This window comes from Mitosporidium daphniae (assembly GCF_000760515.2).
Source record: "Mitosporidium daphniae strain UGP3 chromosome Unknown contig-62, whole genome shotgun sequence".
NCBI classification, from domain to species: Eukaryota; Fungi; Microsporidia; genus Mitosporidium; species Mitosporidium daphniae.
Window position 1 is genome coordinate 1 of NW_013546162.1, and position 27,994 is coordinate 27,994.

Sequence of the window (27,994 nt, forward strand, 5' to 3'; positions counted from 1 at the left end):
TCTGACACCTGGGATTCATGTTCTGACACCTGGGATTCATGTTCTGACACCTGGGATTCATGCTCTGACACATGGAATTCTTCGTTATCAACGGATTCGTGCTCAGTATTGACATCTTGGTCTTGTTCGTTCGGACCGGCTTGATCTTGTTCTTTTGGGCCGGCTTGATCTTGTTCCATAACAGGCGAGACTTGGTCGTTTAACAAGCTTTGCCCCGGTTCATCAGAACCGTCCCCAGAAACGCTTTCTGAATATTGGTCTGGAAGTGCAAATATGTACTGAGAGGCAATGGGCATTTCATCGTATCTATTTTTAGCTCTGAATGCGTTGAATACTTCATCTTCATCCGCATCGTTTAGCTCGTTCCCCTGGCTATCTGTAATCCGAATGATCCAGTCATCATTGGTATCGCCAAAAGAACGCACATCGTCAAGAAGACCGTAACACGAGACTTCCCAATGGTGCTCCTTGTTTGAAAGAGGCGGAGAAACTACATGCGAATGCAGGCTTCTTCGAGTAAGGTGATGCACCAGTCGTATTCGATCCCCGTTTCGAAGTGGAACAAATGGATCAAGATCGTGAGGCGCGCTGAGATTTCCAGGCCACATGTTCCACCTGTATTGCTTCCTAAAGGGATCCGGGTATCGAGGCAAAACTATCCATTCATTGTTCAGATCGGAAAAAGGATACAATGTCACTTGCTGCTGCTCAGAACCTTCTGGGTAAAGATGCGAGTGCGAGTGAAGAAAACTCTTTTGAGAAAAATGGCGGATAGTCACTATGCTTCCATATCCCACGGGAGCGTTGGTCGGTGGGAGAATGTGGCTACCTTGCAGAGACTGCTGGAATAGCAAAGACATGGACGAGGCTCCTGGACCGGCCTTTGTCAGCATCTTGAAATGCATCCAGAAAGAGCCAACGTAGATTAGCACCGGGACAACAAGCAGGGCAAAAAATCTGGCCAAAAAATGGAGCGAGAAACGATTAATGGAAACTACTCGCGGGCTGCTGAACAGCTGCCAAAGATCAAACAGCGTGGCAAGACCAACGGTGGCCACAGTAAACAGACCTGCCCATTTACAACTGGAAGCGCATCCGATGCAGATGCCTGTCCCCATCAAGAAGATCCACCAACCCGGTGAGAATGGATCCCTTCTCTTTTTCTGAAAATACATGTAGAAACAAATGGCAGCTGCAGACGAAAATATAAGGTACGCGTCCAGAAAGACAAACCGAAATTGCGTTGTCAGTGCATTTTCGAACAAAACTAAAAGAGCGCCAAAAATCGAATATTCCACCTCAAGGCCCAGCCCAACACAAGTCAAAAACATCACGGGCACAAGCAGAGTGCCCAAAACGGCAGGCAGTAGCCGCAACCCAACATATGGAACATCTGCTTCCAAGTAATCGAGGCCAATGAGGTCGAAATTGAAATCTTCCGGAAGACCTAAAAGCCAGGAAAGCCCTGCAATCAGCATCTTGGCTCCGGGGGGGTGCACATCCAAAAAAAAGGTGCCCTTTTGATATTGCTGTGCAAATCCGCCAAAATGGACCTCATCAAACCTAGCAACAATTAGAATACAGATTCCTACACCACAGATGAAGGATGGCTCAACAATGCCAGCTTAAATATGGCAGCAATGCCGGTCAATACAATACAAATATAAAAGCTCTGAAATCCTTTCCCAGAACTTCCCTCCTTGGTCATGATGGCGAGAATTCAAAACGACCTTTGATGCATGAAAGATGCAATGCACTTTATTTACCAGTTGGTGATCCACTATCGGCAACAGATGTCTTAAACAAGCGATCATCATTATCAATGATCGCCAAACAGATCATATTTCGAAAATTAAAATTACAGGCTAGCATTAAAATTAAACTTTGGCGCATTAACAGAACAATTTGTCGATATCAGCTGATTGGATAATTTTATCCCAGCAACAGAATGCTAGGCGACGAAATGTATGTGCGCCAAATGGGTATTAGAAGCATGGTATGGCTGTCCTCAGTAAAGTTAGCGAGCGGCGCAGAAGGTAAAGATGGATGTTTAATTTTTTGTTATTTCATGTTTTTTACGCAAAATGTGATGTTTAAATGTCTCTCTTCCCATTAGAACCCTTGTCGTTGCACCCGCACATTGTAAAGATCGCTACCTAACCCTAAGACCATTTATCAGACTCGAGTGATTATCATCTCCGAACGTTCCTCATCATCCTCATCATCGTAATCATCCTCATAATCGTAATCATCCTCATAATCGTAATCATCCTCATCATCGTAATCATCCTCATAATCGTAATCATCCTCATCATCTCCATCATCAACACTGTATCTTATCTGTATCTGCCCAGCTGCTTGATTCTGTTGATAAAAAGATACATCCCTAATTTGCTTATATAGTAATTCGGAACTTGATCTGCTTAATCATTTGCACAGATATATCGATCGATCAAGCGATCTAATGGATAGCCGCGAGCTTTTTGGAAGTGACCCGGAGAATTTTGGGAAACCCCATGGGCACTGCCATTTATACCTGGGTTCGGTACTTTGCCTTCCGCGTACCCCTTTGATCCCGAGGAGTCATTCCGTTTCTGACCATGTTGAGTGTGAAAATCTTTTGCATGCACCCAGTTTTGGGAATGAGGAGGACCCTTCAGACCTTTGTATGGCGTCTCCCAGTGCCCGAAAAAGATGTATCCCAGAGGCCGAACTCATCAATAGAACGACCCTCCTTTCGCACTGGAGCATTACAAAGTCAGCCCCTTTGTTTGCCAAATGTTCATCCTCTTTACCTTCGCTGTGTACGCCTGAGGATTCCCCAAAGTCCACTTTGGACACCCTTTTTGCATATTTCCGGCGCTCTTCGCCAAAGTCTCCAATTACGGGCGTCTCTTGTAACGCCAGCGAGGAAACCTTGATACCGCTTCGCCCCATTTCAATGAATCTCACCCATGCAATGACACCAGAAATGTCACCTTCGAAAGCCGAAGCAGGCACCATGCATTTGCAGCAAAACTTCGGAATTCCAGCCAAACTTGCAGCCAAGGCGGTTTCGCAATCAATTGCATTACCACGGTACGCAAAATCGCTTACGCGCTCGCCCCTGAAAACGGCGACGCAACGAAAAGTTGTCCGTCCTGCATGCAGATCGCCGATGCCACGACGACTTATCTCGTCGCTCGATAACTATGCCACACCATCTTGTGTGGAGCTGCAGGATGAGGCGATACCGTTGGGACTACCCATACTCGATGTCAGATCAAAGGAAGCGATCCCACGGATTTCGCCAGAAACTCTGGCTAGCTTACTTGAGGGCGAATATGCGACGACCTACTCTACAATCCATATCATCGACGCTCGTTTCCCGTACGAGTACCATGGCGGACACGTTGCAGGAGCACTTTCTTGCTCGTCCACAAACACTTTGGAGTCGATTTTCTTTAACGAGACCATTCTAAATCAGCAGGATGCCGTTCAAAATCGGACAGCAATTATATTTCATTGCGAGTTTAGCTCACATCGGGCACCTTCGCTTGCCCTTTTTATGCGCAAGCGGGACCGTTCTCTAAATGCATATCCAAAGCTTTTCTATCCGGAGCTTTACATCCTGCATGGAGGATATCGCGAGTTTTTCAGGCGGTACGTGGGATATTGCCAGCCACCACAATATCGTCAGATGCATGATCCTGCATTCAAAGACGAGCTCCGGATTGAGATGCGGCTCTTCCGAGCAGCCTCCGCGCGCCATGCAAGGCATTCCTTCCTACTGGATCCAGCCATAGAGGATCCTACTAGCGAGGAGGAAGATGACCATAGCCTTTCTCTCGCGTTCGATGCGAGCTAAAGACCTTGGGTCAATTTTGTTTTTGGGGCTTGGGACTGTATATACATTATACCACTAGAGACGCATCATCAAATCCTTTCATTAAATTCTAAATTCCAACTTTAAATTTTAAAGCTCCACATTATTTGCCATGAGCTCTGGGAGCTCATTGTCCAAGCCTCCTCTTGCGGCCAAAGACGCTGCCGCGTTTAAGTCGCTGCTGATGCTCTTTGAAAACAAGCTATACAAAAAGGCTCTGAAACAAGCCGAACAAATCCTGCGTGCACATCCCGAACATGGCGGTATTTCCCCATTTTTATTGTAGAGACACTTGCTGTAAAGGGGCTGGTGTTGGCGCACCTTGCAATGGACTCCACATCCTCCACAGACAAAGATTCTTCTGCAGCCAAAAATGAAGCCGCGGCCAGGGTTACACCAGAGGTGGACCCGCTGGAGTTGATCAAGGCCGGAGTAAGACTTGATACAACATCGTTCATATGTTGGCAGGTGCTCGGTCTTTATCATCGTCTGAAACGGAATTTTGCCGAAACTTTACGCTGCTACAAAACTGCTCTTCGTTTCGAACCACATCAACCTACCATTTTAAGGGACTCTGCGCTTCTCCAAGCGCACGAGCGTCAGTTTGCAGCTCTTGTTGAGTCACGTAACATGCTTTTGAGGATCAACGCCAGTGAGGGTGGCGCTGCAAATGCTGGCCAAATGTGGCGTGCGCTTTCCATCGCCTATGCTATGGCCGGCCAGCCGGAGGCCGCCTTGCGCGCACTTGAGGCCTCCTTCGCTACAAAGGAACAGCAGCAAGACACTCACTGTGCCCCGGGGACGCGTTCAGAGTTGATGCGGTTTAAATGGAAGCTAGAGGCTCTCGCTGGCCACCCTACTACGGCCAGGGTCACTGATAATGTAAACATTGAGGACGCCCCCATTGCAGACGCGGACTTACAGGACGAGGCTGTTGCGCTATATAGCCCGGATGAAACCCTCCGAGCATTGGCTTGTTCACGGCGCCTTGAGCGCAATCCAGATTTGCCCGTCAGTTCGGCCTTGGTCGAGCACCAGAATGCTGTTGTGGGGCACACTTCAGATGCATTGGCACTCGGTCGAAAACTAGAGGTTGCCGTCAAGACTGGCAACATCGAATCTTTTGGTCTTGTTTTCACTTCACTGTTGAATGAGGGTTTACTGGAGAGAGCCCCCATTTCTCTATTCAAGCTGGTGACCATCGCGGCGTTTGATCAGAAACCTTCGCACATCGATGTGCGGACCATACACCAAACCATCTCGAATCTGCTTTCCGAACGCCAGTCATCACTTGCTACTGTGATTTTTCAAGCGCTACTACTGGACGCCATCGGAAACAGCATTGAAGCTCTCGGTCTGATTTCTAGCGCAATTGGCCCCCACCACCCCAAAGGCGTCGTTGCCGAGGGCGATACCCAAGTTTCTGTCGACAATGACACCGTGAACGCTATTGCCCCGGCTACGGAAAACATTCATTTGCTTGTAGATGCCTTCACAGTGCGTGCCAAAATACACAAGGTATTTTATTTTGTTAACGCTAGCACCTGGGACTGTATCGTGCAGCAGCAGATGATGCTATCGCGGCTTCAAAGCTTGCTTGTGGCGATCGTTCGCTCACGATATTTGCAATTCGGCATTTGCTTCGTGCAGACAAAGTCTCCGAGGTGGAGCATATCCATCTTCCAATTCTTTTCAAGAAGCCTATGGAAGAAATCCGCGAACTTCAAGTGGCATGGTATCTCGTTCGTGCAGGCGAGGCATTTTGGCGCTTGGGACGCACCGATGAGGCTGTCGAGGCATGGTCCTTTGTCGCATTGTCCTTCCTTGGCACTTCGCTTGCTGATGATGTTTTTGATTTTCATGGCTATGCGCTTCGCCGATGCGCCCTTGTGGGGTACATGGAATTGCTCACGGCAACGCCGCCTTCCAAAGCCCCTATACTCCACAAACATCCCACCTGGCAGCGTGCAGCATGCAACCTGCTGCATGCTGCAATTGTGTCCACTAACAAAGACTCCACTGGAGATGCCATAATTGATGGAGCATCATCCCGTTCAAGCTCTTTCCCCAGTTGTCAAACGAGCAGCTCAAAAACGACAACAAACGGCTCCGTCGTTGCAGACCAAATAGCAAAGCTCGTTCAAGAGCTCGCTCATTTTGAGCACGAGGCGTYCCCGTCGATACCGCCAAAATTGGCTCTACGCCGCCGGATTCTTCTTTGGCTATACGAGGATAATGGACATCGCATCCTGCCGTTTTTGCGCACGGAACGCTTCCCTAAAAAACTCGCCACGCGCGTTGAACCCTTAATTTCTGAGCTACAAAAGCATGGTTGCGGCACGGGGCTCCTGCCCCTCATATTTACACTTGTCTAATAAATCTCAAGCCAAATTGGATTGATCGCGCTCCTGGTGCCGATGGGCTTCCTCATTAACTTTATAATAAATTTAAACACTTCAGAACATGCGCGAGCGCCACGCAACATAGGCAAGGCATCCGAAAAGCCCAAACATCGTCATCATGACCAGAGCAAAGGGTCCCAGCTGCGTGATGCCGACACCCGGCTGCAGAGGCAACGGCACATTCATCCCCATGATGCCGGCAAGCAATGTCAATGGAAGGAAGATCACAGTAAAGACTGTCAGCCGTTTGACGACTTCATTCATCCGATTAGAGGCATCCGTTAGTTCGATCGATATTTGTGCAAGGTAGTTGGAGTGCGCCGTGTTAAGCGTATCGCGAAAGTGTTCCAGAGACTGTCCCAGGGACAGTACATGGTCTTGTGCGTCTCGCATGTAAAGCAGTGTCCGTGGCGTGCCGCGTACCGGCACGGGGGCGCCTGTTCCGGGGGCCCCCGGGTATTTTGTTTGCCCCACATCACCAAGCAATTTGAGCCCGACAGACTTGAAAAGCTCGCGCTTTGGAAGCAGAATCCGTAGCAGCGCTGTCGTTGCCTTGCGTGCGATGCCGATTCGCYGGACCATGTCTGATTTGTCCGCCTGAGAAAGCAGCAGAACCAGATCATCGATGGAATCGACTTCAAACTCTAGCGCTTTGGTAAGGGGAATCAGTGCGTCTACAAAGTCGTCCAAAAGTGCATATAGGATCCAATCTGGCGAGGCAGGAGCCGAATTCGAGCCGCCGGTTGCAGAGATCGCTGGAGGGGCGAATGGATTGTTTGAAGCAATCGCAGCATCCAGGCGCCGCAATACGCGCGAGACATGGTGCGAAATAGGGCGTGGGTGCATCGAAATGATGCCCCGCTCAGAAATGCCAATGTAAATGTAGGCCGGGTCCACGGTGCTGCTTGTATCTCCGGCTGTGGCAATTGTTGAGACAACAATAAAAAGGTAATGATCAAACAGCTCGCATTTTTCGCGCGTATCCATCTCCACAATGTCTTCAATGGTAAGCGGGTGAAAGCCGCCTCCGGGCACCATCGCCTGGCCACAGGTTATGATATCCTCCCTACTCGGAGAGGTCATGTCGATCCAAAAGGAGGCCTCTTCCGGCAACGTGTGTAGCGCAGACATGAGCCCAGTGCAGTCTTCAAAAAATTGAGCCTTTATGGAGTCCGAGTACAGCGTAAATCGTGGTTGCCCACCAAGATACGAGGAAATAGCGGTACGCCGACCGCCACTGGTCTTCCGATCCAAATAGTCGTCTGCCTGCTTCACGTTTGTACCTCCTCCGTTTCCATCTGTGAAGAGGCTCTTGGTAGGGTGTGGGCTCTGCTGGGGATTGGAGGAAGGATGCATTGGTGAAACGAAAATGAATTTGGATGCCGAAATTCAACATAAATTGGGGGTTCCACCAATGGGAATCCGGGCAGGGTTAGGGTTGCAATGAAACACCAACTGCTCAAATCTTGATGCCATTGCAAGGTTCGGCGGCGCCATGCTACGCGCATCAATAGGCCGTTTAAATACTGCCGTTGCCTTAACGCGGCTCACACATCCCAATACATTTTTCCATTAATTTACTATAAGTTTGGTTGGGATTCGCGTTTAATGTTCCGGTTCGCGTACATAAAGAGCGAGCTCGTAAAGCGAGGGGGTCTCGCCCAGAGGAACAGCCGAAATCAGCGATTGCACTTGATCCGGGGTAAGCCCTAGCTGCCGTCGTATCACATCAACAGGATCTGCTCGTCCAGGCTTGCAGCCCTGGCGCAGAGCTTGGACTAGGTCCATTGCCGCAAGGGCTGTGGACAAGTAATTGGCATCCTCCCCACAACTGCTCTTCAGTAAGCAAATGTCGACAACCGCGCTCAGCAGCGAAACGCCAAATTTGACGTCCAAGGGCCCAGTTGCGTTAATAAAATCAACGCATGGCACCCTGATGTGACCAGCAGCACACGTGACCGTTGCTTGGGACAGAATGGCAAGCAGAGATTTGGCCCTCGTTGTTGGTAAAATGTTCGGCCAAACCATGGTGCGCAAAAGCTCGTCGCTCAGCCCATAATGAGTAGCCACACGTGCAAGTGTGGCAGGGGCATGGTCTGCGTGAGATTCTTTCTGCTGTGCCTCCTCGTCCATGTCTAGTGCGCTCTCAAGCGCCTCGGAAAGCCGCTCGGCAAGGACAATCTCTGAACGCTCTGTCAAATGGTAAAAGTTTGGATTTGCCCGCATCCGTTCAAGCAACCAACTGTGCTGACATATGTAATCCATAGCCGCCTGCAAGGTTGCTTCATCCCCAGCATTAGATGCGAGAAGTGCAGCTGGAAGTGCCATGGCTAGTGATGGCATCAGGACAGATTCTCCAGGGGACATCATCATGCTTGTCGAGAGACCTTGGCTCTCGCAACTAAAGAGCACCGGGCCCATAGTGGCAGGTGCACCCATGGCTAGTCCCAATCCGAACATACAGGCATTTTCCAACACGGCCGCCGTTTGCCATGCAATGATTTGCTTCAATCGGCAAATTTCGGTGGAGGCGATGACCTCTCCTACCATCGAAAGTGGGGTGATGAGAATCGGGAGAAGCCCTCTATTGAAAGCCGTCCATCCAAGCGGATCGGCAGCATATGCGATGCCAGCTGCAAGCCATTCGAGATAATCGCATTTGACATCAGCCCCATCGCCAATCAATTCTGCGATGGCATCGGCATCAGTAGCCAAGGAAAGCTTGTTGCAACGAACATGGCGCATCAATGTGGCGGCCAGCGCGTTTGCAGCGTCCTCATCAGCGACGCAGAGTAACACGCTATCACGACTCGTTTGTGGGCCATTGTCTTCGATGAGCGGAAGCAATGGTAAAAAAGCACTGTTTTTCTCTTCATTCTGGTCAACTCTCCAAAAGCGCACAACAGATGCCTGCGGTCGGCGATGCGGCAGGCGGAGAAGTCGGCCAGGGCTTGTCCCAACCCAGCGTCCAAGCGATCGTAATGAGGGCATGGTGGCAGGGGCCACAAGTAGCGACACAGAAGCATCTGCCAGAGCATGTATTTCTGTAAGCAAAAGCTCTTGGTACAGCATTTGAGACTCACTTATCACCCCCCATTCCATCACCAAGCGGACGGAAAATGGGAAAGAAGACGCAGATACAGCACGAAGTAGTCCAAAAAGGAACGTGACTTCGCCCACTGCGACTACAGGCTTTTGGTGATCCGCATTTTCAAACAAGGAGGCAAGGGCCGACGGAAGCGAATGCTTCTCATCCAAGAGCAACTGCCCGGGTTCAAAGAGCGCAGCCAAAGTGCGGCCCAACGCCACGCGCCTGCCACGCCATGGTGATGTGGCCAAAACCAGTTGCCTTTTCACTTTAGGTGTATCATCGATAAGAGCTACCTCTACAGGCTGTTCGCAAGCAATGGTCAAGCCTATGCCAAACTCCAGCAAACGCACCATAGTGGCTGCATCGGCAAGCAGCGAAAACGGTAACCCCACCACCAATGGCGAACACTCCAATCTTAAAAGCCACAGAACATGCCGCTCTACGGCACTGAGCATGACGGTATGATCAGGGGAAGTGGTATCGGTTTTCATGCAATCCGTAACATTGGCCTGGCACATATAAAGGGCGCGAACCTGCTCCAAAGAGACTGGCGCAAGCTGTTCGATGCGCTTTAGTGGCACTTCCTCATCCGCAGGGAGTTGCAAGGCACGGAAAGAAATAGGTAGCCTCACGTCGCAGTGATGAAACCTGTCTGAAAGCACGTGAATCATAATGGCTGGCGGCACAGGACGACCAATGGGTACACGAAGAGTGGCTGTTGTCACAGTTTCACGTAACAAGAGCCGTTGGTGGTGCAGGATTTTCTCGTCCTCCAGGTCGGTCAGAAACAGCCAAAATGCAATCGAATGGGATTCCGTACGCTGGATGGCAACATCAACGCGAAGAATATCTTGTGTCAAGGGGATCGCAGAGGCTGTGATCTCAATGCTCGGCAACACGCTCAAATCAATCTTCTGCGGGATCAAGGCAGCTAATTCACCGGGAGTCAGCAATCGTAGCTGTGCCAGGTTCAATTCGCGACGTTCAAGACGCGCAAGATCTGCTGCTGCGGTGGTTTCTTTGTCAAGCAGCTGGATGACTGGCGAACAAGTGGGCCAACACCGCAGTTCTACTGAGCGCGCAAGCAGCAAGGCGGTACGGGCCACTGCAAACAGACCCGCTCCACCGCCTCGATTTCCTCTCTCCATCACCGCAATTTCAAAGATAGCGCGAAGTAATCGCGGAGCTATTGCCGCCACATGAGCAGCATCCATTGCCATAGGCCCATCCTCCAATCCAACGCGACTGATTACGGCCTGCAGAAGCAATGCTGCTTTGTGTGTACGCTCCATAGGCACAGGTAGAAGCGAGGCAAGGCGATCGAGCGCCCCTTGTTCTTCCTCGCGGATTCGCGAAAGGGCGGCAAGCTCCATGGTGCGTGAAAGCAAAGAAAGCACTCGTTCATATGCCGATACGGCAGCAATCGATGCTCTTTCGCCCTGTGGGCGGAGCTCATGGAGGATAGTCCGAATGGTGGCTGGTGCTATATAGAAGAAAGACGCAATCTCGCCCAGTGGAGTTGCGTGAAACAACGAAGAGGACGCTGTGGCGCCCTCCACTAGTCCAAGGAGGCGAATCAGCGCCATAGATGCTGACGCCAGCGTCACAATCCACTCTCGGGGATCCCCCCCTTGAGGGTCTATCCCAAGCGCAGCTGGGTCGTCACGAACCATTTGCCCCAAAAACAATCGATCTGAAATCCATGCACATGCGTCGTCCATACTTCGTATAAGCGTAGAACGAGCAACTTCCGCAGCAAGGTGAGGAAGAATTCGCATCATCATAGAACAGGAGGAGGAAGAAAAGGAAGAAGCCGATGATGTGATGCCGTCGGCTTCCCCATCTGTCGCTGCCGTGGTGAGCATCTGAGAAAGCACCGGCTGTGCCGTGACAGCTACATACCGTGAGAGGTTCTCGTGCGAGGTCAGCAGCAATGCCTCGCCATGGCGGTCAAATTGAGGCCGCCCGGCACGCCCCCACATTTGAAGCAAGTCTTGGGAGCTTAGCAATGTCCATGCAGGGCCACTTCCTGATTCCGTGCCTGGATCGTATATTTCGGTGCCCTTAATGATGACCGTGTGTGCGGGCAAGTTAACGCCCCATGCCAATGTGGCTGTGGAGACGAGCACAGAAAGCTGTCCGCTGCCAAAGAGCCGCTCAACAGTACCGCGGTCTTGCCGCGAAAGTCCAGCATGATGGATGCCGATTCCCGCCGGCATCAGCTCGCCAAGCTCTGCCGAATCGAAAGCAGAATCGTTAGCATCTTCGGCGTCATTCCCGCCCGCGCGATGAAAAAGAGCAAGAAGGCCACGAGTGGCAGCTCCATCGCGCAGCAGCCGTGCCGTACGTGCTGTTTCCCGCCGCGAGTGCACAAACACAAGGATAGGGCCCTGCGGCAATCGTTCAATGACCTCTTCAAGCAGAATCTCATTCATCTTCGCCATGCGCTTGGATACCTTTCGTTCCATGACACCATAAAAGGAAAGGGATAAGGGACACGGGCGCCATTCGCCGCCAAAGCAATGAACGCGGGCTCGAAGCCAGCTACCCACTTGCTCAGCATTTGGAAGCGTGGCTGAAAGCGCCACAATACGCGCCTCGCCCAAAGAACGCGCTACGATCGCCTCCAGCGCAGTACCTCTTGGTGCATCTCCAATCAAATGCACTTCGTCTACGATCAGCAAATCAGGGATCAGTGCCGCCGGTTTTCTGGAAACGATGTCCCACTTTTCTGGCGTGGCCACTATTAGACGGCATGAGGCAAAGCCTTGTTCGGCGAGAAGAGCACCTAAACCACCTCCCGATTCTCCTGTGAGTTCGGAGATGGCGAGTTCGTTGGAATCCCAAAGCCCACTTTCCAAAAAGCGGGATCGAAACGTAGCCGTAATTTCACTTACAAGCGCACGCATAGGGGCTATGTAAACGGCAATGGTGGACCGCTTGCTTGCGACGGTCTCGCCGTCAGAAGATTCTATAATCGTGCTGCAGCCTGGAAAGTCGATTTTACGCCCACAAGCAGAGCCAAACAGGCGTAACAAGGCAAGGATGGCAATTCCGGTCTTTCCAGCACCAGTGGGCGCAGAGACCAATAAATTTTGATCCGAAAAAAAGGCGTGCGCAAGTACGGCAGACTGAATGCGATTGAGGGTCGGTTGGCCCTCCCAGGCCCCATGGGTCCATGAGGGGAGAGCCTCTACAACGCAAAGTGAAGGAGCATCGCGAACGTGAGCAGGAATCGCCGGAGGTGCTGGAACGTGAATCAGCTCATAGCCAGCATGAGCACGTCGCCAAGAACCTGGCGGTAGTGGCAGTCTACGCGCAGCAAGCGTCTGCGCGTCGCGGGCATCACGCGCCATCGCCGCAAGTGTTTCCGCTGACGAGCTAGAACTTGATTTGGAAGGGGCAGTCGATGCTATTACAGAGGACGCGTCGACAGTAGAATTTTTTTCAAACGGCGCTACCGCAGATGTCGTCCTTGGGGTATCAACAAGCGCTGCAAGAACAGCGCCCTCTGGGCCTTCAGCGATGAGCTGCTGAAGAATAGCTTCTTTGGCCTCGCCATCTCCGCCGAGAGGGTCTGCCTCTGCAAGGGCTATCCCCGCCACCAATGCCATACGATTGCTCACTAAAAGCGACAGAAGCTCAAATGGATTTTCGTGGCGTGAATGGTGCTTGCACAATTCTTTAAGGATCCGGCCTTCGAGGATCCAACCCTCGAGGGTACGGTCTTGCAACAAGGCGAGAACAGCTTTAGATCTTGAGTGAGAAACCCAGGCATCTTCTCCTGGCAAGGAGAGCAGTCGTTGTAGATAATGTACATCGATATCTCGAATGTCTATTCTCGGAATAGAACTTTTTGGCAGGTGCATGTCTCCTTGTTCCTCTTCAGAGGGTACCACATGCGACAAGTAGAAGGGGTCGATTTCCGTTTCCTCATCGCCCCTAAATTGCCCGATATTTTCTTCGGGATCTTCCTTGATATCTGGGAGATACTGGCTTGCTTCGCCGCCGCCGTCATCATCATCATCATTGAGGAGATGGTCTGGTTCCACTACAGTTAGACCGAAAGATTCCTCTTCTGCCTCTGCAGTATTTGCTTCCGTAGATGTCGATGCCGAGGCATTCCAGTCTACCAGGCGTTTTGAGAGTGCAAGAAGCTGCGAAAATGCAAGACTTTCCATGGGGCGCATTAACAGGGCCTCCAGAGAGCTCCTCTGCTCAAGCTCACGTAGTTCGGAAGAGCAGAGAATGATCAGAGCCTCGTCAAGAAGCGCCCGTCCCATTTCACCCGACTCTTCTTCGGCAAGGTCCATCACCAGCTTTAGCATGCGCTCGTAAATGGAGCGAGTCTCCTGAGTTCGTGGCCGATATTTTAGCGTCGCAAGCTCACTTAGGGTCAAAGAAGAAGATTGTGATAGCGCATCGCTCATATGACCGCCACCATTTGTAGATTCATCAGAGGGAGGCTTCCTTTTCGTGCTAGGCAACTTCGGCCGTTCCCTCTCCGCCTTTGCGCCGAATTCTAAGGGGTTGATGCGACCCCAAAGAGAGCCGATCTCACTGCCGTCCTCTACATCGTGCTCGCCTCGTTTTTTGCCGTCTGAATGAAGAACCAAATTCGCATTTCGGGCATAATCAAAGCGGTGTACATGCTCATCGTCGCCAGCCATGAACGCGATTTGTAAGCTCTGTAAAATTCGGTTGTGCTTGGCCGTTAATTTAAAATGTACGTTAAATTGTAAAGTTGTGTTTAAATGTTTACGATAAACATTTACAACCCTGCGATTGGATATGAATCGATCAGCAAAACATGGGATTGCTGGATATTTGTTTTGACAACGTCGAATGCTAATCAGAAACAGATGGCTGCATGTAAACAAAGGAAGTAGCCTGAACTCTTTAAAAGGGACGCAAATCATGTCGCCAACATATTCCGAATGAAATTGAATTTGTATCTCACCTCATTTCTTGCTACTGCATTGGCACTTTCGAGCGTCGGAGAGGCCAAAGAAGAAAGACTTTTTGGAATCGAAACGATCCCCACGTATAATGGCCGCACCCAATACGTTTACATTTATGGCCCCAACAAGCGTTCCCGCTGTGAGGCCGTCAAGGCATGCAAAGCTCTTTCTGGCGGCCATCTTGCCAGCATTCCATCTCAACATGTTTTGAAATATCTGGAAAAGTTTGTCAAAAAGAGTCCCGCATTTATCGGATCATGGGAGGGAAATGATTACCAAGGTGCTGCTATTGCAATCTACCCCGGCGGAGCCATTGCAATTGCCAACCCCGAACTTGGCGATTTTATCTGCGAGGTACCTTTGGATGGCGCGTGTACGTGCTCAGAAAGCTCAAGCACTGAAGACTTGGAGACTTCCACTACATGGTGGTCCACCACGGATAGCAGCGAGCCCACTACATGCTCGTCCACTTCAAGCGACTCTACCAGCTGCTCAACTAGCTCTAGCACCAGCTCAACTAGCTGCAGCACCAGCTCAAGCGACTCTAGCAGCACTACCTGCACGAGCTCGACATCATCAAGCAGCTGCCCATTCTACTTTAGTTCTGACATTCAAGAGTCAACTTCCACCTGCGATCATTCCTCATATAACTCGTGCGATTTGTTCGCTCCGATTAACTTTTCCTTTTCAGCCGACTCCTCGTCTGAACCTTTTTGTGATATGAACTTTGGCTATAAGAACGCTGGAGACAATGCAATCGGTAATGATGACATGCCAAGCCCCCCCGTAGATAATGATCCTGATAGCACCCTCTCCACCATATCTGAAAATTCTAGTGAATATGTCCCAGATGTGGAAGAATACTATAAGACGTGGCCACTTTATGAATGAATTTAGCGGTTAATAAACTCTAGATTTTATTAGTGCTGCTTGTCAATCAAATGTGTTGATTTTGATGCACTCAAAGTTAGGGTTAGGGTTCAATCAGTCTGGCCAGGCGCAATTTTCCAAATTACATACGATGATCAGCAGCGGTGCGTTATTTACACTTACCACTTGGGAGAAGCGTGAGAAAATCCAAGTAGCTTGTGACAATATGCATCCCAATTTGGGTCAACATCGCTTATAAGGCGTACAAATCACTAAATATTGAGTTTATTAAAAATGAGCCTATCCAGACGCATCTTCAACCTCCATTTGTTTTTTAAATCACCGCACTCGCACGATCGCTCGAATCTCAATATGTTTTAGAAAGAGTTACAGAATGATCTCAAGAGAAATTTGCAAAAAATTCAATCAAATCGGTGCAAGCCCGTGGTTTAAGGGAGTTAGCTAACCCCTACAGGCACAAATCGAAATTAGTAATATGCCATTGCGAAATACTTGCTTTGGCCACAAACGTTCAGAGAAAAGCCTGCACCTGCGAGAAACTCAACGCGATCGATTTCTTTGCGGATAACCACGAAATCACTCAATCAATTGCCAATACATTGCGATTTCATTAAATAGGGCCAAACGACTTTATGTATAGGCCAAGTTAAAGGGAACCAAGGGTTTGTGCTTGTGGCATGACGCTCGAAAAGGTATTTGAAAGGCAAAGATGGCCACAATAAACTTGTAAAGCATGCTCAGGTAAGTTCCTGATCAACGGACGGACGTTCAGGAAATTTCATGTCAAATCGCTGAGATATGCAAAATAAAATGCCAATTACGGTGTCCAGCATCCATAAAAGAGCAAATTGAGCTTTAATTGGGGTCTGCGTCAACATGGTCGCGTTCTTTCTACTGATGGTTAGGTTCGAAAGCTTGCCAATGGATTTGGCTGACTCCTGACTTTGACCTATGTGATGGATGACATCCAGGGACACCATTAAATGTTATTTTTATGAATTTGAGTGATTCTATTGCAGTTGTGATACCTAGGATTTTTGATGAATATAGCTCTGAACGTCTATGTTCAGAATATGTGTATCTGGGGCAATTAAAACGCAAATCAGACCTCTGTTATGTCGACATAGGCCTATGCAATCAAAAGAGCCCCAATCAGACCCCCAAAAACAGAGGCCATGGAATTGATTTTTATTCGTACGTTAGCAGTGATGGGAGTTTTCGAAATTTTAGCTCCAATAGGCGCTCCTCTGCTAAAGACACATCAATATGTTCCTCAGAAAGGCTATATCGGCGAAACAAAGGGAAATGCACTTTCCTACCTAGCCGGCAGCACATGCGCTCCGCCGGCTTGGAGTTATCTGATGCACTGTGTAGAAAAAGTCAATTACCGGCTACGTCTGAGGAAACCCTACTACCTGGCCTGGTTGAGCTGCCTTTTTATAATCCTTTGCGAAAATTTAAGCGCAAATGTTCGGAATTTCGGGATGCAATGTCTGTTTTGAAACCTGCTTTTGCAAGCGTAGGCCTCCCACCAACTGGAAAATCGCCCTCCGTTATATCGGTCGAGATAATTCGACCTAGTAGCCAGCATCCTGATCAGCTCTACCGAATGTGGCTTTCGCAGCAAACTTCACACAGATCATTGAAGTCAACTTTGCTGAATTTCACAAACTGTGCGTCGAAAGTGCCTGCATTATAAATACTTGACTTGCCAATTTGGCTCCACGGGGTATTTTTATTTGGATGGCGAGATTCAAGCTGCAGCGCATCAAAAGAGACATAGGCCAAGTTGTTTTGGTGCGCTCGGGACGTGTGTTTGCTATGTATTTGCATTGCACATGCTTGATCTCCCTTTAAGAACAAAAAATAGGGTAGCAAATCGGTGTTTTGCAAGAGACTCTGATGTAAAAGTATCTTCGCATCTAGCAAGCACGCTGCTCCTCAAATGCACAGTCGCCCCTATGCTTTATACCATTACATGGAACGTGTGTACATTGATGCTCAAAATTTATGAAAGTTCAAATCCAAATGAACGCATGCATGCAATATGGGCTTCAATGATATCCCTGCATGAAGTTTCGCCATCTTGGTGGGCCATCATGCATTCATCTCTCGCTTTTCGAGTTTCTTTGCAAACGCAACAAGGCTTTACGGGCGTCATGGATTCAGAGTTCGAGGAAACAGGGCATGACTCCATAGGGTCAAGAATTCGAATTTATAAAAATTGCACCCTCTCCTCCCCCCAATTATTCATTTATTTGTCGTCAGCCCCAAAATTATTGGTGGTTTATTTGAGCTTTCGGTACAAAAGAGCGGTACCAAGTATTCCGGCAATTCCGCAGGACACTGAAACCGCCAAGATATTGTCTTTAAAAAGGCTTCCAAACCAATCCAATGCCTTTCCGCGCGACGCCACAGAAATATCTTTTGCATGGGCAACAAAAAGTGTGATCGGAGCATCAATGGATGCCCCGGAGCTCGATCCCAGTATCATTTCGATAAGAGAAACCAGGTCGTCGTCATTAAAAATGGGTACAAGATCATTCTCGCTGTCTTTGAATGATATTGAAAACGGCTCGTCAAGGCAAAGCTTTTCTTTGACGGCCAAAACCAATGCCGAGTGAAGCGGCTGCTGAATGTGGACATAAACAACATTGCTGCCATTGCGGACTTTGAAGGACCATCTATTGCCCTTTGAAATTTTGGAGCTGGCATTGGTTTCTAGCGACGTGACGCTGGCAGTATCATCTTCCGTGAACTCATCCTGAATGTGAGGCGAAGAATTGTCTGTAACGCATGAAGATGGGGCCGAAAAAAACCCTTCAAAATCAATCTCCTTTTTCATCTACAAATAAAACAGTGCGAAACAAAGATACCTTTCCAATGACATGGATGCAAATATCCAAAATGTCAATCAGGGATGAATGGCCATCCTCCTTGATCACAGGTAGATGCAAGTATTTTCCTGCATACATTTTCTCTAATGCCAATAATAAGGAAGAATCTAAAGAGATGGTTTCTGGATTTGGCGTCATCACGCGGGTAAGGGTCGTCCTCAAAGGATCCAGCTTGCATGAGATTACGCGGCGAACAATGTCCTTTGATGTGAAGATGCCGATAAGAGATCCCGATTCATCCAATACCAAAACAGCTGTGCTTGACGCTGCTTTCATTGTGATGGCTGCGCTTCTAATCGTTGTCTTTAGCAAGCACGAGGCAGACGTGTTCAAAAGTGATGAGGCAAAGATACCGGCAACTTCTGGGGTGGAGAGCTGCTTTTTGAGCAGCTGAGTAAAGCCCATCAACTGCTCAGTGCCTATCGTCGTTATGGACATGCAAAATACCAGCATAATGGTGGTCCTGGGTGACATGCCCAACTGCAGAAGTCAGGCTACGAGTTAGCTCTTCCGATTTGCGTAATTTCTCAATGGCACCTCGCATTGCAAGCGTAATATCCAACACGCCCTCGATTTCTCCAAACGCCGAAACAACAGGCAAGTGGCGAAAGTGCTTATCAGTCATGATTTGAAGCGCATCATTCATCGAGGTGCCCGACTGTATGGTAATTGGGTTGGGGGTCATTATGGAGGAAATCAGCACGATTGCTGGGTCGAGCCCTTCTGCAATCACTTTGTAAGCAATGTCTTTGTCGGTGACAATTCCAATCAAAACAGAGGGCACCGTCGTCTGCACATCTTCGACAACTAGAAGCGAAGAGGCCCGCAGTGATGCCATTTTCTGGCATGCCTGTAAAACTGTGCTTGTGTGCGGAACGATAACAGATGGCTCCAGCGCATCTGCCCTGGTGATGGAAGACGCATTGCTTGCAAAGCCTTTTGAAGCGAATTTCTGAGGTGCCTGGGACGCCCGGTTTGCCGGCATTCCCTTTTTTGCGCCCTGAGAGGGCGCGAAATCGGAGGGTGAAGCAAGGCTTGTCTTGCGGCGATTGCCGAGCAGATCGACTGGCTCTCTCGCTGACCCCGCTGTGCTTGTCATTTGGCAGATAAATATTGCCCCAATTTCGCTCCCAATTAAACATGTAATTTTACTTTCACATTAAAGTCAACAATTCCAAACTGCGGATTGCTGCACATTTGGCCCAAATGCCGCATTCGGTCTCGCAAGACGACACCGAAGCAATATCCCTGGTGCGCGGCCCCGCAAAGCTGGACGGGTTTCTCAAAGCCTTGGTGCTATTGGGCGTGGTGGGCACCGGATTTTCAATATTCCAAATGTCTATTTATTTGAAAAAGGGCAACAACGTAAAGCTCGATTTGTGGCAAAAGATGCGGTTGGTCGGCCAAGGCCTCACCATCAGCACAATCACAGCAGGCGTGTTTGGACCGATGCTATATGACCAGGTTTTGCTTTACTCCAGCATTCGACGCCATGCTTTGGCCCAACCGCCGCTGCCAAATAAAGTGCAGTAAACTTTAGCACCGGCCACGCCTGCTAACTTTAATGTTTGGCATCTGATCTGATGTGATCTGATATTTGTCGCGAAGCTGATTAATGGCCCGGCAAAATGTCTTAATCGGGACATCAAATCTTCCAAATCTAATTTTCAATTGCGACCGGGCGTGCATCACCTTTGTCTGAAACCAACACCCACATGACGATTAACGAGGAATTTTTAGGAAGAGATTCCGGAATCGAAAGCCGCAATGTTTATCGCAATGCATCGCCCGCTGTCTTGTATGAAGAGGCCCTCACACACGAGTCCGGTACATTTATTACATCTACCGGAGCACTTGTTACAAGTTCAGGCTCAAAAACGGGTCGCTCGCCTTCTGATAAACGCATTGTAAAGGAGTCCAGTACGCAGGATGACATTTGGTGGGGCCCCGTCAACACAGCCATGAGCGAGCATGTTTTTGACATCAACAGAGAAAGAGCGGTCGATTATTTGAACACAAGGACTCGCCTGTTTGTCTTTGATGGGTTTGCCGGGTGGGATCCCAAATATCGCATAAAAATTCGTGTAATTTGCTCCAGCGCCTATCATGCGCTATTTATGCGGAATATGCTGATTCGCCCAACAAATGAAGAGCTGTCCCGATTTGGCAAACCCGATTTTACAATTTTCAATGCCGGCGAGTTTCCTGCAAACAAATTTACGGAGGGCATGACTTCAAATACCTCCATCGCAATCAACTTCAAGGCCAGGGAAATGGTTGTTTTGGGCACACGATATGCCGGTGAAATGAAAAAAGGCGTTTTCACCGTAATGCACTACTTGATGCCCAAGGCGGGGGTTCTTTCACTTCACTCCTCTGCAAATGAGGGAAATGATCCGTCGGACGTGACGCTCTTTTTTGGATTATCTGGAACCGGAAAAACCACGCTATCTGCCGACATTAATCGCCGCCTTATCGGCGATGATGAACATTGTTGGAGTGACAATGGGATCTTCAACATTGAGGGCGGCTGCTACGCCAAGTGCATCGATCTATGCCGCGAAAAGGAGCCGGAGATCTTTGATGCGGTGCGGTTTGGAAGTGTGCTTGAAAATGTCGTTTTGGACCCGCATTCGCGAGTCGTTAACTATGGAGATAAAAGCTTCACCGAAAATACAAGATGCGCCTATCCCATTGAGTATATCCCCAATTCCAAGATCCCATGCATCGCTGGGCATCCGAAAAATCTTATTTTACTCACATGCGATGCTTTTGGGGTGCTTCCCCCGGTCTCTAAACTGACCTCAACTCAGGCAATGTACCACTTTATTTCCGGCTACACGGCAAAGATTCCAGGAACGGAGCAAGGAATCTCCTTGCCGACACCAATATTTTCTGCCTGTTTTGGCCAGCCATTCTTGGCTTGGCATCCCGTCAAATATGCCAAAATGCTTTCAGAAAAGATGAGCAGGCACAATGCTGACGCCTGGCTTATAAACACCGGATGGTCTCAAGGGCCATATGGCATCGGGAAGAGAATACCGTTGGCCTGTTCTCGTGCAATCATTGACGCCATCCATTCGGGAGAGCTGTCCAAGCAAAAATACACCACATATCCCGTTTTCAACCTCCAAATTCCTACCGGTGTCTCCAAGGTGCCTTGTGACATACTTGACCCCCGAAAAGTGTGGTCCAAAGCCAATCCGATCAATGTCGATGAGGCCATTGTAAATGTTGCCAAACTGTTTGCCGATAACTTTTCCAAATATGCCCAAGATGCCGGCGATGAGATCCGTGCAGCTGGGCCAGTGATTTCGGCATAAAAGAAGAATAAACACCGCAACACGCTTGCGAATAGCCAAAACATTAATTTATTAAAAATCCAGCTGTATCACCAGCGAGGGACGGCAAACGGTGATTTTTGGGAACGTGCAGATCATCGAAACGGTCAAAAAGTCCAAAACAGAGGAAATCTTATATACAAAGGAGGTGCCTGCACATTCAGAATAGCATGCACAAAGGTAGGAGGATGGCGGAGGCGATGCACTCTCGTTTACATTCGGTGGTTGCGCTACGCAATGCGTTAGTGCTTGTCATCGATACCTGATTTGCATATTTCGACTCCGGTTGCAAAGTTTGACTCCAAGCTGTGCACGTTAAAGTCAAACCTTGAAGACAGCTTGAGGTTTTTTAAGCGTGGCAGAGGGATCCCGGTCGAGTATGTAGACGATAGATGTCCCAGAAACGGATTGCACGCGACAATTAGGCTCGAATTGGAGTCCACAATGGCTCTCAGAACAGTGCCCACTTGCAAATAAGGTAACGTTAAAAATACCTCCGCCAATTTGGTCTTTCATTGAAAAGTATGCCTCGCCACCCATTGAGAACTCAACCGAGCTGTATTTCTTAAAATGGAAAACACCCCTGATGCCGCCAATATGGCTTCCAGAGTTGTCGTATTGAAAAGAAGCCTCGGAATATATTGGAAGGCCGAAGGGTTCATTGATGTTGAAAAAGGATTGAATGGTGGAGAGCTCTTTTTTGGAAAAATTTAACGATGTATTAACTTGCAACAAAACTTTCGGGTTGATCAGAAGCAGGCTCTTGGTATTTACTTTGCAAAGCGCTTTGGAGGAGGACAGTGCAAACGCCCACTTTGGAAATGCCGGAAAGAACCCTAAAATCTGAAAAAAGCCAAAAAACGCGGTACCCTTTGCAGAGGATTGCTGGTGGTGTGCGACAAATGCGACGCAGAATTGATATTCGACGTGGTCAGCAAAAAGGACGGACAAAGAGACGGAAGCAACGTAAATTGCAGCAAGGATCGGGGCGCTATGGATGCAGTGGAGACTTTTACACACAATGGGGAAGATGGAACCTGAAAGTCATATAGACCTAGAATGCGTAAATAGCGCTAGCCTCACTTTTGGACTCTGTACACAATGCCAAATAGAGCTTGTTGTTATGGATTGAAGAGAACGGTTTCAGTTCAGGGGCCGCCGAATACAAAAAGTTATCCAGGACAAAATCCATCGTCACCGGTAAGTAAAGTTAAAATTAAAATCCAACTGGCGCTGCCGCAGCGATAAACAATTAAAAAGTTCAATTTATTGGGAATTAGTAAGATCTTTCATGGCCTTCATAAGATGATGATCGGCCGGCTCCGTTTGAAGAAGATCTTTCATGAGAATAGGGTCTTGGCTGGTCGCTGGGCGTTCGCGGGGTGCGGCTTTCATAGTCACCGCCACGACGGCGACGATCTCCACCATTAAATCTGTCTGATCTCTCACCACCAAATCGGTCGGATCTTTCACGGAAAGAACCGCCACTTCCACCAAAGGACTTTCCACGGGAAGATCTTTCGCCTGCAAAGTCGACTCTTATTTTGCGGCCATCAAGGTCTTGGTTGTTGGTTTTCTCAACGGCATCACGAGCCTCATCAGTGTTGCTCAACGTAACGAACCCAAATCCACGCGAGCGATTTGAATCTCTATCAAGAATCACCTCGGCATCGGTTACCTCGCCAAATTGTTCGAAATGAGAACGCAGAGACTCATTGTCTGTCTTCCAGGCAAGTCCGCCAACAAAAAGCTTCGTAGCCATAAAAATATTAATTACAACAGTGGTGCCCCTTGGTTTATAATGCGATGTGATTCGCATTAAAGCATTTTTAAATTTTTGTTTTATTTCCTGCTCAACTTTAAAATATAGTGCATTAATACGGTGCATTGACAAAGTGCATTAATACGCTGCATTGACAAAGTGCATTAATACGCGGCATTAATAGAGGGCATCAATACGCTGCATTAACAGAGGGCATCAATACGCTGCATTAACAGAGGGCATCAATAGAGTGGCACAGGCAGTACATGTTGCAGTACATTACATGGATGCAGACTAAAGTTTAGCGATAAAATCTGATCAAATGTAAAGCCGCCTTATTTTTCTAACATGGGATCTTTGGCGACAAAGGGGGCAAAGAGGCTGCCGCTCCATCGCAGCCAGCAAGCAGGCCATGCAAAAAACATGACCACATTCTGTTGCTGCAGGCTCTACCAACACATCCATGCAAATTCTGCACTGTGGATTGTCTGAATGTTGCCCGTGGCCGCGGGGCGGAGATTTTGTCAAGTCTTCAACAATTCGCTCATCGGTGAGATCAAACATGGTATGGATATCTGAATCATGAAATGCTTTTTTGGTGTTTCTTCCGATTGAAGCAGGCAAAATCGATAGTTCGCCCATATCAGATTGATCGGTCAAAAATGTTATCTCTGGATTTCTTCTGTCAGCATTAGGTCGTTGAGACCTTCTGTGATTTGACCTGCTTGAGCTTTCTAACTGGTCATTTGAAGTGGATGTCTCTGAATGGCTTAGGATCTCTAATACCTCCGGTTCAGAGCCACCACCGCCATCTTCACCATTGGCGCCATCATCGCTCTCATCAGAAAAAATATACACAATATTTTCCTTCAACGAGGCCGTGTTGAAGGCCTTGAACTCCCGTGCGATAGAACTGGTGAGCACGGCATTTTGTTTTCCTGCAGTGTCATCTGTCATGCCAGAATTAAAGCCCTCTACAAGATGATAAAATTTAAATTTTAATTTTCTTAAACATTCGCTTCATAATTTCTAAATCTCATCCGAGTCGGAAATTAGCGACGACACCGAGCTAATATCATCTTCATCTGACACCAAACGCCGATTGCATTCGATTTCGGAGCCTTTGTCATTTCCGGCACCTGGAAAGGGGCTCAGTTTGTCGTTTGCTGGGTACATATCTGGCCTGGCATATTTTTTTATATACTCTGGAACAGTTAGCAGAGCGAAGCGCACCTTTTACTTGGTTTTCATATTTGATAGAGTCCCGGAGCAATAGTGCAGCGGCTTCCCCGTTAAGAGGATCCGAAGGATTTGGGTATCGAAGCAACTGTGGAAGGAAAACATCGAAAATATTTATCATTCCTAAAATAAAAGAAACACGCCAGTACCAAACATGGGGCTCCACGTTTGGTTGATCACGTCCAGACAGACGGTTCCACTTCTACAAAATAGGTTACCATACCGTACATTTCATCGATATTTGGATGAAAGATTCTGTTGACAAATCCGATCGAAGGGCTTTTGTACGGATATTGGTCTGGTATTTCGACCCGGACCTTCCATATGCCAGACTCAAAGGGCGCTTGAAAATGACATGCAAAATATCTCCTACTCTCGCTTGGGCCGCTGAATTTTACATGGAATTCTTGCACATTATTGTTAATCAATTCTATTTCGTAATTGCTCATCATCCTATTGCAGTTGGTGAGAACGAGCCGGATCTTACAGCTTCATCACATCAGCCTCGATTCTTTTCCTGAATGTATTCCTCATCCACAGTGTCGGAAAGCTAAGAAAATGTTAATGCAGCATTCCGAAGTTTAATTGATAAAATTGCTATGAGATGACAACCAATCAACAGGTTCTGCACAATCTATCCTTTCAACAATTGCAATGTTGCAGATTTAAAATTTTGTTTTCATCTCAACTTGACCGCATGGTGGACGTTACCATTGTGGCTGCGTTGTGTGCCAAAACCGGCGCAATTGGGTTTCAAAATAAGCTTCCCTGGCGTGATCGTTTGAACATTGATATGGCATTTTTCAGATTTGTTACCACAGTTCCTTGGTCTCTTTCGTGCGCCGCCGATGGCCATCATGCTAGGGCCCCAAAAGAGGCTGCCCCATCAACGGCGCCTTTGGAGCCGTACTGTGCCACCAATCGCTGGAGAGGCATCTTTGACACCGATGCTTGCTTTCCCCATATTGAGTGCACATTGGCGTTCGAAAATCTCACTTGCCCTCCGAACCCAAACAATGCAATAATAATGGGCCGTAAAACGGCAGACTCAATCCCAGTTGCGCTGCCTTTACCCGGGCGTGTAAATGTTGTGTTGTCAAAAAGCCTTAATGATAGCGAAAATTGTCACGTGCCCGATTCTTCTATTTCCAAAGACCATAACGGCATATTATATTGCAAAGACATCCAATCCGTTTGTCGGGATCTATCTCGAATAACGGCATTGTCGAACATCTTGGTGATTGGAGGCTCCGAAATTTACTCTCAATTTCTCAAACTTGGCCTTGTAGATCATTTGCTTCTTACTTTTGTATCCCTACAAACGCCAAGCTCTTTCAAGGGGGCTGATGTCTTTTTCCCATCAATTCCAGCAAACTACCGGTTCGTTGCAAACATAAGCTATCAAGCTGCAAACGCCTTGTTGGAGTGGATTGGAACCCCACAAGATACAAAGCGTTTGTTGAGACACCAAATAGATACTGGCCTCATTCTGAAATCAGGCTCAATCAAAGAGTCTAGTGGCCATTTGCTGAACATTCTTTGGTTTCAAAAAATGCGTTGCTGACAACCTGCGGTTTCCCAGGGAGTGAGTATCTAATTTAAACACGGTTTTTATTGGCTAAAGCACTATATTCTCAATTGGGGAGTTCAACTTATCCGGCCAATTAAATAAATTTAAAACCGACCTATTAAAATTAAAATACACGATGGTTTTTTATCTTTAAATGGCATCTTTGCCGTTTTCCATTTCTAATAGAAACCGTGCGAAAATAGCACAGGTAACGGAGGAATTTGGGGCCGAATATCTGAAAAGCAATCTTTCTAGCAATATAAAAGAAATACCTGGGATTAGCAATCGGATCATGACAGATTTTGTCATGCCTGGTTCGTCTGCTCGCACAATGTTCCAACCAACTGTTCAATTCGGTAATTCCTACTTTAATTTTGGCTTTATCAAATCATTGTTTGGCTCTTTTGTTTTTGCAAACAAATCTGAACTTCATGTTCCGCTTGCAGGCATCAAGGCTGCAAACATGGGAGGATTTCATGACGTGAATGGCCACCAAAACGCCTCCTCAAAGCTGCATAGCTTTTTGAAAGGCCCTTTTATTAAAAGAATTCTGTTTTTATCCTTCATTTTCACGTTTATCTTCTACATGCTTATGCTCGTCTTTATCTACCCGCCTTATCGGTATCAAATGACTTCAACTTCTCTCGAATTGTGCAACCACGAATGCAGCAATAAAAACAGCACTCTAGGGTCTTTTAACGGCAGTTTTTTGGCTTTAGATAGAAAAAACGAATTTTTATTAGAGTTCTATGCTTCAAATATAGAGGAACATCGTGAAAGTGCTGCTGATGATTCCATGAAAGTCTCTAGCTCTGTCACGCCGCATTACAGCGCGGTTTCATATAGACCATCTTTTTCGGTGTCTTTTTTCGATCCGAGCAATATGCTTAATAATTTTCACTCAACATCTCCTTTTTGTAATACATTGGTTTTCCAGTGTATGCACCTGCTACAATCAACGCCGACCATCAACATTTTGTATTTATGTGAATTGTTTCGTCTGGTGAAGGAAAAGGTCTCTGTATTGTTTCCATTTTCATACCTCAGTTTTGATTCGTCCTCTGTATCCTGCTTTTCTTCATTCCCGCCATTTTATAGAATTGAGCAATGGTTCTCGACATTTTGGGATGATCCAGATGACCCAGAAGATCCTCCATTCGAGATCGTCTTTTCACTTCCCATATTGGGCCTGGTACGCCTATCATTTGATGTTGCAGAATTAGATCAGCTCGTGATAGGAAACCCGTTTTTTTCAGAACAAAAGGGTAAACAGACATCAATTTTGTCTCTTTCGAGGCTGTTTGCGTCTGCCACTGTAAATGTAAATTTGTCGACCAGGCTTTTTGAACGGTCCTTGGCCTCCATTAGATGTCTCGTTCAAAACGCCACACTTTTCCTTTTACAACCCACCGATTGTAAACTTCCTGTTTTTGACATATTGATCCCGGATTTTAGAATCGAAAGCTTGACCTCATTTGAGGCAACTAGGGGCATTTTCAATGCCGTACTAAATCGGTACCAGTATGTTTTGACAGAAAGAACGCAAAAGGTGCTTTCTCGAAGACTTAATAGGTCTCTTAGAGTGGCTACCAAGAAAATTTCACGGGCAATCAGCCTAGGATCTTTTTTAGAGTTTATCGTTAGCGTTTGTTTGAGGCATCCTTTGAAGTTTTGCGCAGAAAATATCAAGCTCTTTTTGAAAGGCAAATAAATAAAATATTTATCCATTTTGAAGGGGGGCTTCCCCCATGCAATGTCCGATGCGTAGTCGATAGATGGTGCTTTACTTGGCATCTAGTAACAAAAGTTGCATTTATTAAAGGATAGAAGGGCTGTGTAGCAGTAGACACGGACCGTATGGTGGGTTTATTCATTGGAATGGCATGCATGTGTTGCTTGTGTTTGTCTTTGTTTGGAATCATAGTTCTTGATTGCCTTATAGCTTTGGGAGCTCCATTAAAAACTTGTCCACAAG

The 27,994-nt window shown here is 47.7% G+C and overlaps 17 protein-coding genes across 17 annotated transcripts; 9 read left to right on the plus strand and 8 right to left on the minus strand.

The window, feature by feature from the left end:
• Window positions 1-8: 8 nt before the first annotated feature.
• On the minus strand, window positions 9-1,842 carry DI09_62p10 (uncharacterized protein; the record flags this gene model as incomplete). The annotated part of the gene is made up of 2 exons (XM_013381587.1): window positions 9-1,624; window positions 1,767-1,842. Coding segments are annotated over 2 exons (1,692 nt in total), but the record flags the coding sequence as incomplete, so codon positions are not given.
• Window positions 1,843-2,175: 333 nt separating this feature from the next.
• On the minus strand, window positions 2,176-2,602 carry DI09_62p20 (uncharacterized protein; the record flags this gene model as incomplete). The annotated part of the gene is made up of 2 exons (XM_013381588.1): window positions 2,176-2,364; window positions 2,537-2,602. 2 exons carry the CDS (start codon window positions 2,600-2,602, stop codon window positions 2,176-2,178), a joined length of 255 nt encoding a protein of 84 aa, XP_013237042.1.
• Window positions 2,603-2,668: 66 nt separating this feature from the next.
• On the plus strand, window positions 2,669-3,847 carry DI09_62p30 (uncharacterized protein; the record flags this gene model as incomplete). The annotated part of the gene is made up of 1 exon (XM_013381589.1): window positions 2,669-3,847. The coding sequence occupies one exon, from the start codon at window positions 2,669-2,671 to the stop codon at window positions 3,845-3,847; it is 1,179 nt and encodes a 392-aa protein (XP_013237043.1).
• Window positions 3,848-3,977: 130 nt separating this feature from the next.
• On the plus strand, window positions 3,978-6,240 carry DI09_62p40 (uncharacterized protein; the record flags this gene model as incomplete). Its single annotated transcript, XM_013381590.1, has 3 exons — window positions 3,978-4,107; window positions 4,152-5,362; window positions 5,407-6,240. The coding sequence occupies 3 exons, from the start codon at window positions 3,978-3,980 to the stop codon at window positions 6,238-6,240; spliced, it is 2,175 nt and encodes a 724-aa protein (XP_013237044.1).
• Window positions 6,241-6,321: 81 nt separating this feature from the next.
• Window positions 6,322-7,623, minus strand: DI09_62p50 (uncharacterized protein; the record flags this gene model as incomplete). Its single annotated transcript, XM_013381591.1, has 1 exon — window positions 6,322-7,623. One exon carries the CDS (start codon window positions 7,621-7,623, stop codon window positions 6,322-6,324), a length of 1,302 nt encoding a protein of 433 aa, XP_013237045.1.
• A 249-nt stretch (window positions 7,624-7,872) lies between these two features.
• Window positions 7,873-14,028, minus strand: DI09_62p60 (subunit Brr2 of U5 snRNP complex; the record flags this gene model as incomplete). Its single annotated transcript, XM_013381592.1, has 1 exon — window positions 7,873-14,028. One exon carries the CDS (start codon window positions 14,026-14,028, stop codon window positions 7,873-7,875), a length of 6,156 nt encoding a protein of 2,051 aa, XP_013237046.1.
• Window positions 14,029-14,295: 267 nt separating this feature from the next.
• DI09_62p70 (uncharacterized protein) lies at window positions 14,296-15,210 on the plus strand (the record flags this gene model as incomplete). Its single annotated transcript, XM_013381593.1, has 1 exon — window positions 14,296-15,210. One exon carries the CDS (start codon window positions 14,296-14,298, stop codon window positions 15,208-15,210), a length of 915 nt encoding a protein of 304 aa, XP_013237047.1.
• A 994-nt stretch (window positions 15,211-16,204) lies between these two features.
• DI09_62p80 (uncharacterized protein) lies at window positions 16,205-16,909 on the plus strand (the record flags this gene model as incomplete). Its single annotated transcript, XM_013381594.1, has 1 exon — window positions 16,205-16,909. One exon carries the CDS (start codon window positions 16,205-16,207, stop codon window positions 16,907-16,909), a length of 705 nt encoding a protein of 234 aa, XP_013237048.1.
• A 588-nt stretch (window positions 16,910-17,497) lies between these two features.
• DI09_62p90 (uncharacterized protein) lies at window positions 17,498-19,206 on the minus strand (the record flags this gene model as incomplete). Its single annotated transcript, XM_013381595.1, has 3 exons — window positions 17,498-18,046; window positions 18,087-18,526; window positions 18,555-19,206. The coding sequence occupies 3 exons, from the start codon at window positions 19,204-19,206 to the stop codon at window positions 17,498-17,500; spliced, it is 1,641 nt and encodes a 546-aa protein (XP_013237049.1).
• A 107-nt stretch (window positions 19,207-19,313) lies between these two features.
• Window positions 19,314-19,640, plus strand: DI09_62p100 (uncharacterized protein; the record flags this gene model as incomplete). Its single annotated transcript, XM_013381579.1, has 1 exon — window positions 19,314-19,640. One exon carries the CDS (start codon window positions 19,314-19,316, stop codon window positions 19,638-19,640), a length of 327 nt encoding a protein of 108 aa, XP_013237033.1.
• Window positions 19,641-19,822: 182 nt separating this feature from the next.
• Window positions 19,823-21,430, plus strand: DI09_62p110 (uncharacterized protein; the record flags this gene model as incomplete). Its single annotated transcript, XM_013381580.1, has 1 exon — window positions 19,823-21,430. One exon carries the CDS (start codon window positions 19,823-19,825, stop codon window positions 21,428-21,430), a length of 1,608 nt encoding a protein of 535 aa, XP_013237034.1.
• A 339-nt stretch (window positions 21,431-21,769) lies between these two features.
• Window positions 21,770-22,640, minus strand: DI09_62p120 (uncharacterized protein; the record flags this gene model as incomplete). The annotated part of the gene is made up of 2 exons (XM_013381581.1): window positions 21,770-22,485; window positions 22,547-22,640. The coding sequence occupies 2 exons, from the start codon at window positions 22,638-22,640 to the stop codon at window positions 21,770-21,772; spliced, it is 810 nt and encodes a 269-aa protein (XP_013237035.1).
• Window positions 22,641-22,724: 84 nt separating this feature from the next.
• DI09_62p130 (uncharacterized protein) lies at window positions 22,725-23,267 on the minus strand (the record flags this gene model as incomplete). The annotated part of the gene is made up of 1 exon (XM_013381582.1): window positions 22,725-23,267. One exon carries the CDS (start codon window positions 23,265-23,267, stop codon window positions 22,725-22,727), a length of 543 nt encoding a protein of 180 aa, XP_013237036.1.
• A 261-nt stretch (window positions 23,268-23,528) lies between these two features.
• DI09_62p140 (uncharacterized protein) lies at window positions 23,529-24,679 on the minus strand (the record flags this gene model as incomplete). Its single annotated transcript, XM_013381583.1, is given in 3 exon segments — window positions 23,529-24,182; window positions 24,451-24,651; window positions 24,668-24,679. 3 exon segments carry the CDS (start codon window positions 24,677-24,679, stop codon window positions 23,529-23,531), a joined length of 867 nt encoding a protein of 288 aa, XP_013237037.1.
• A 15-nt stretch (window positions 24,680-24,694) lies between these two features.
• On the plus strand, window positions 24,695-24,970 carry DI09_62p150 (uncharacterized protein; the record flags this gene model as incomplete). Its single annotated transcript, XM_013381584.1, has 1 exon — window positions 24,695-24,970. The coding sequence occupies one exon, from the start codon at window positions 24,695-24,697 to the stop codon at window positions 24,968-24,970; it is 276 nt and encodes a 91-aa protein (XP_013237038.1).
• Window positions 24,971-25,053: 83 nt separating this feature from the next.
• On the plus strand, window positions 25,054-26,013 carry DI09_62p160 (dihydrofolate reductase; the record flags this gene model as incomplete). Its single annotated transcript, XM_013381585.1, has 1 exon — window positions 25,054-26,013. The coding sequence occupies one exon, from the start codon at window positions 25,054-25,056 to the stop codon at window positions 26,011-26,013; it is 960 nt and encodes a 319-aa protein (XP_013237039.1).
• A 160-nt stretch (window positions 26,014-26,173) lies between these two features.
• DI09_62p170 (uncharacterized protein) lies at window positions 26,174-27,730 on the plus strand (the record flags this gene model as incomplete). Its single annotated transcript, XM_013381586.1, has 1 exon — window positions 26,174-27,730. The coding sequence occupies one exon, from the start codon at window positions 26,174-26,176 to the stop codon at window positions 27,728-27,730; it is 1,557 nt and encodes a 518-aa protein (XP_013237040.1).
• Between the last annotated feature and the right edge of the window lie 264 nt (window positions 27,731-27,994).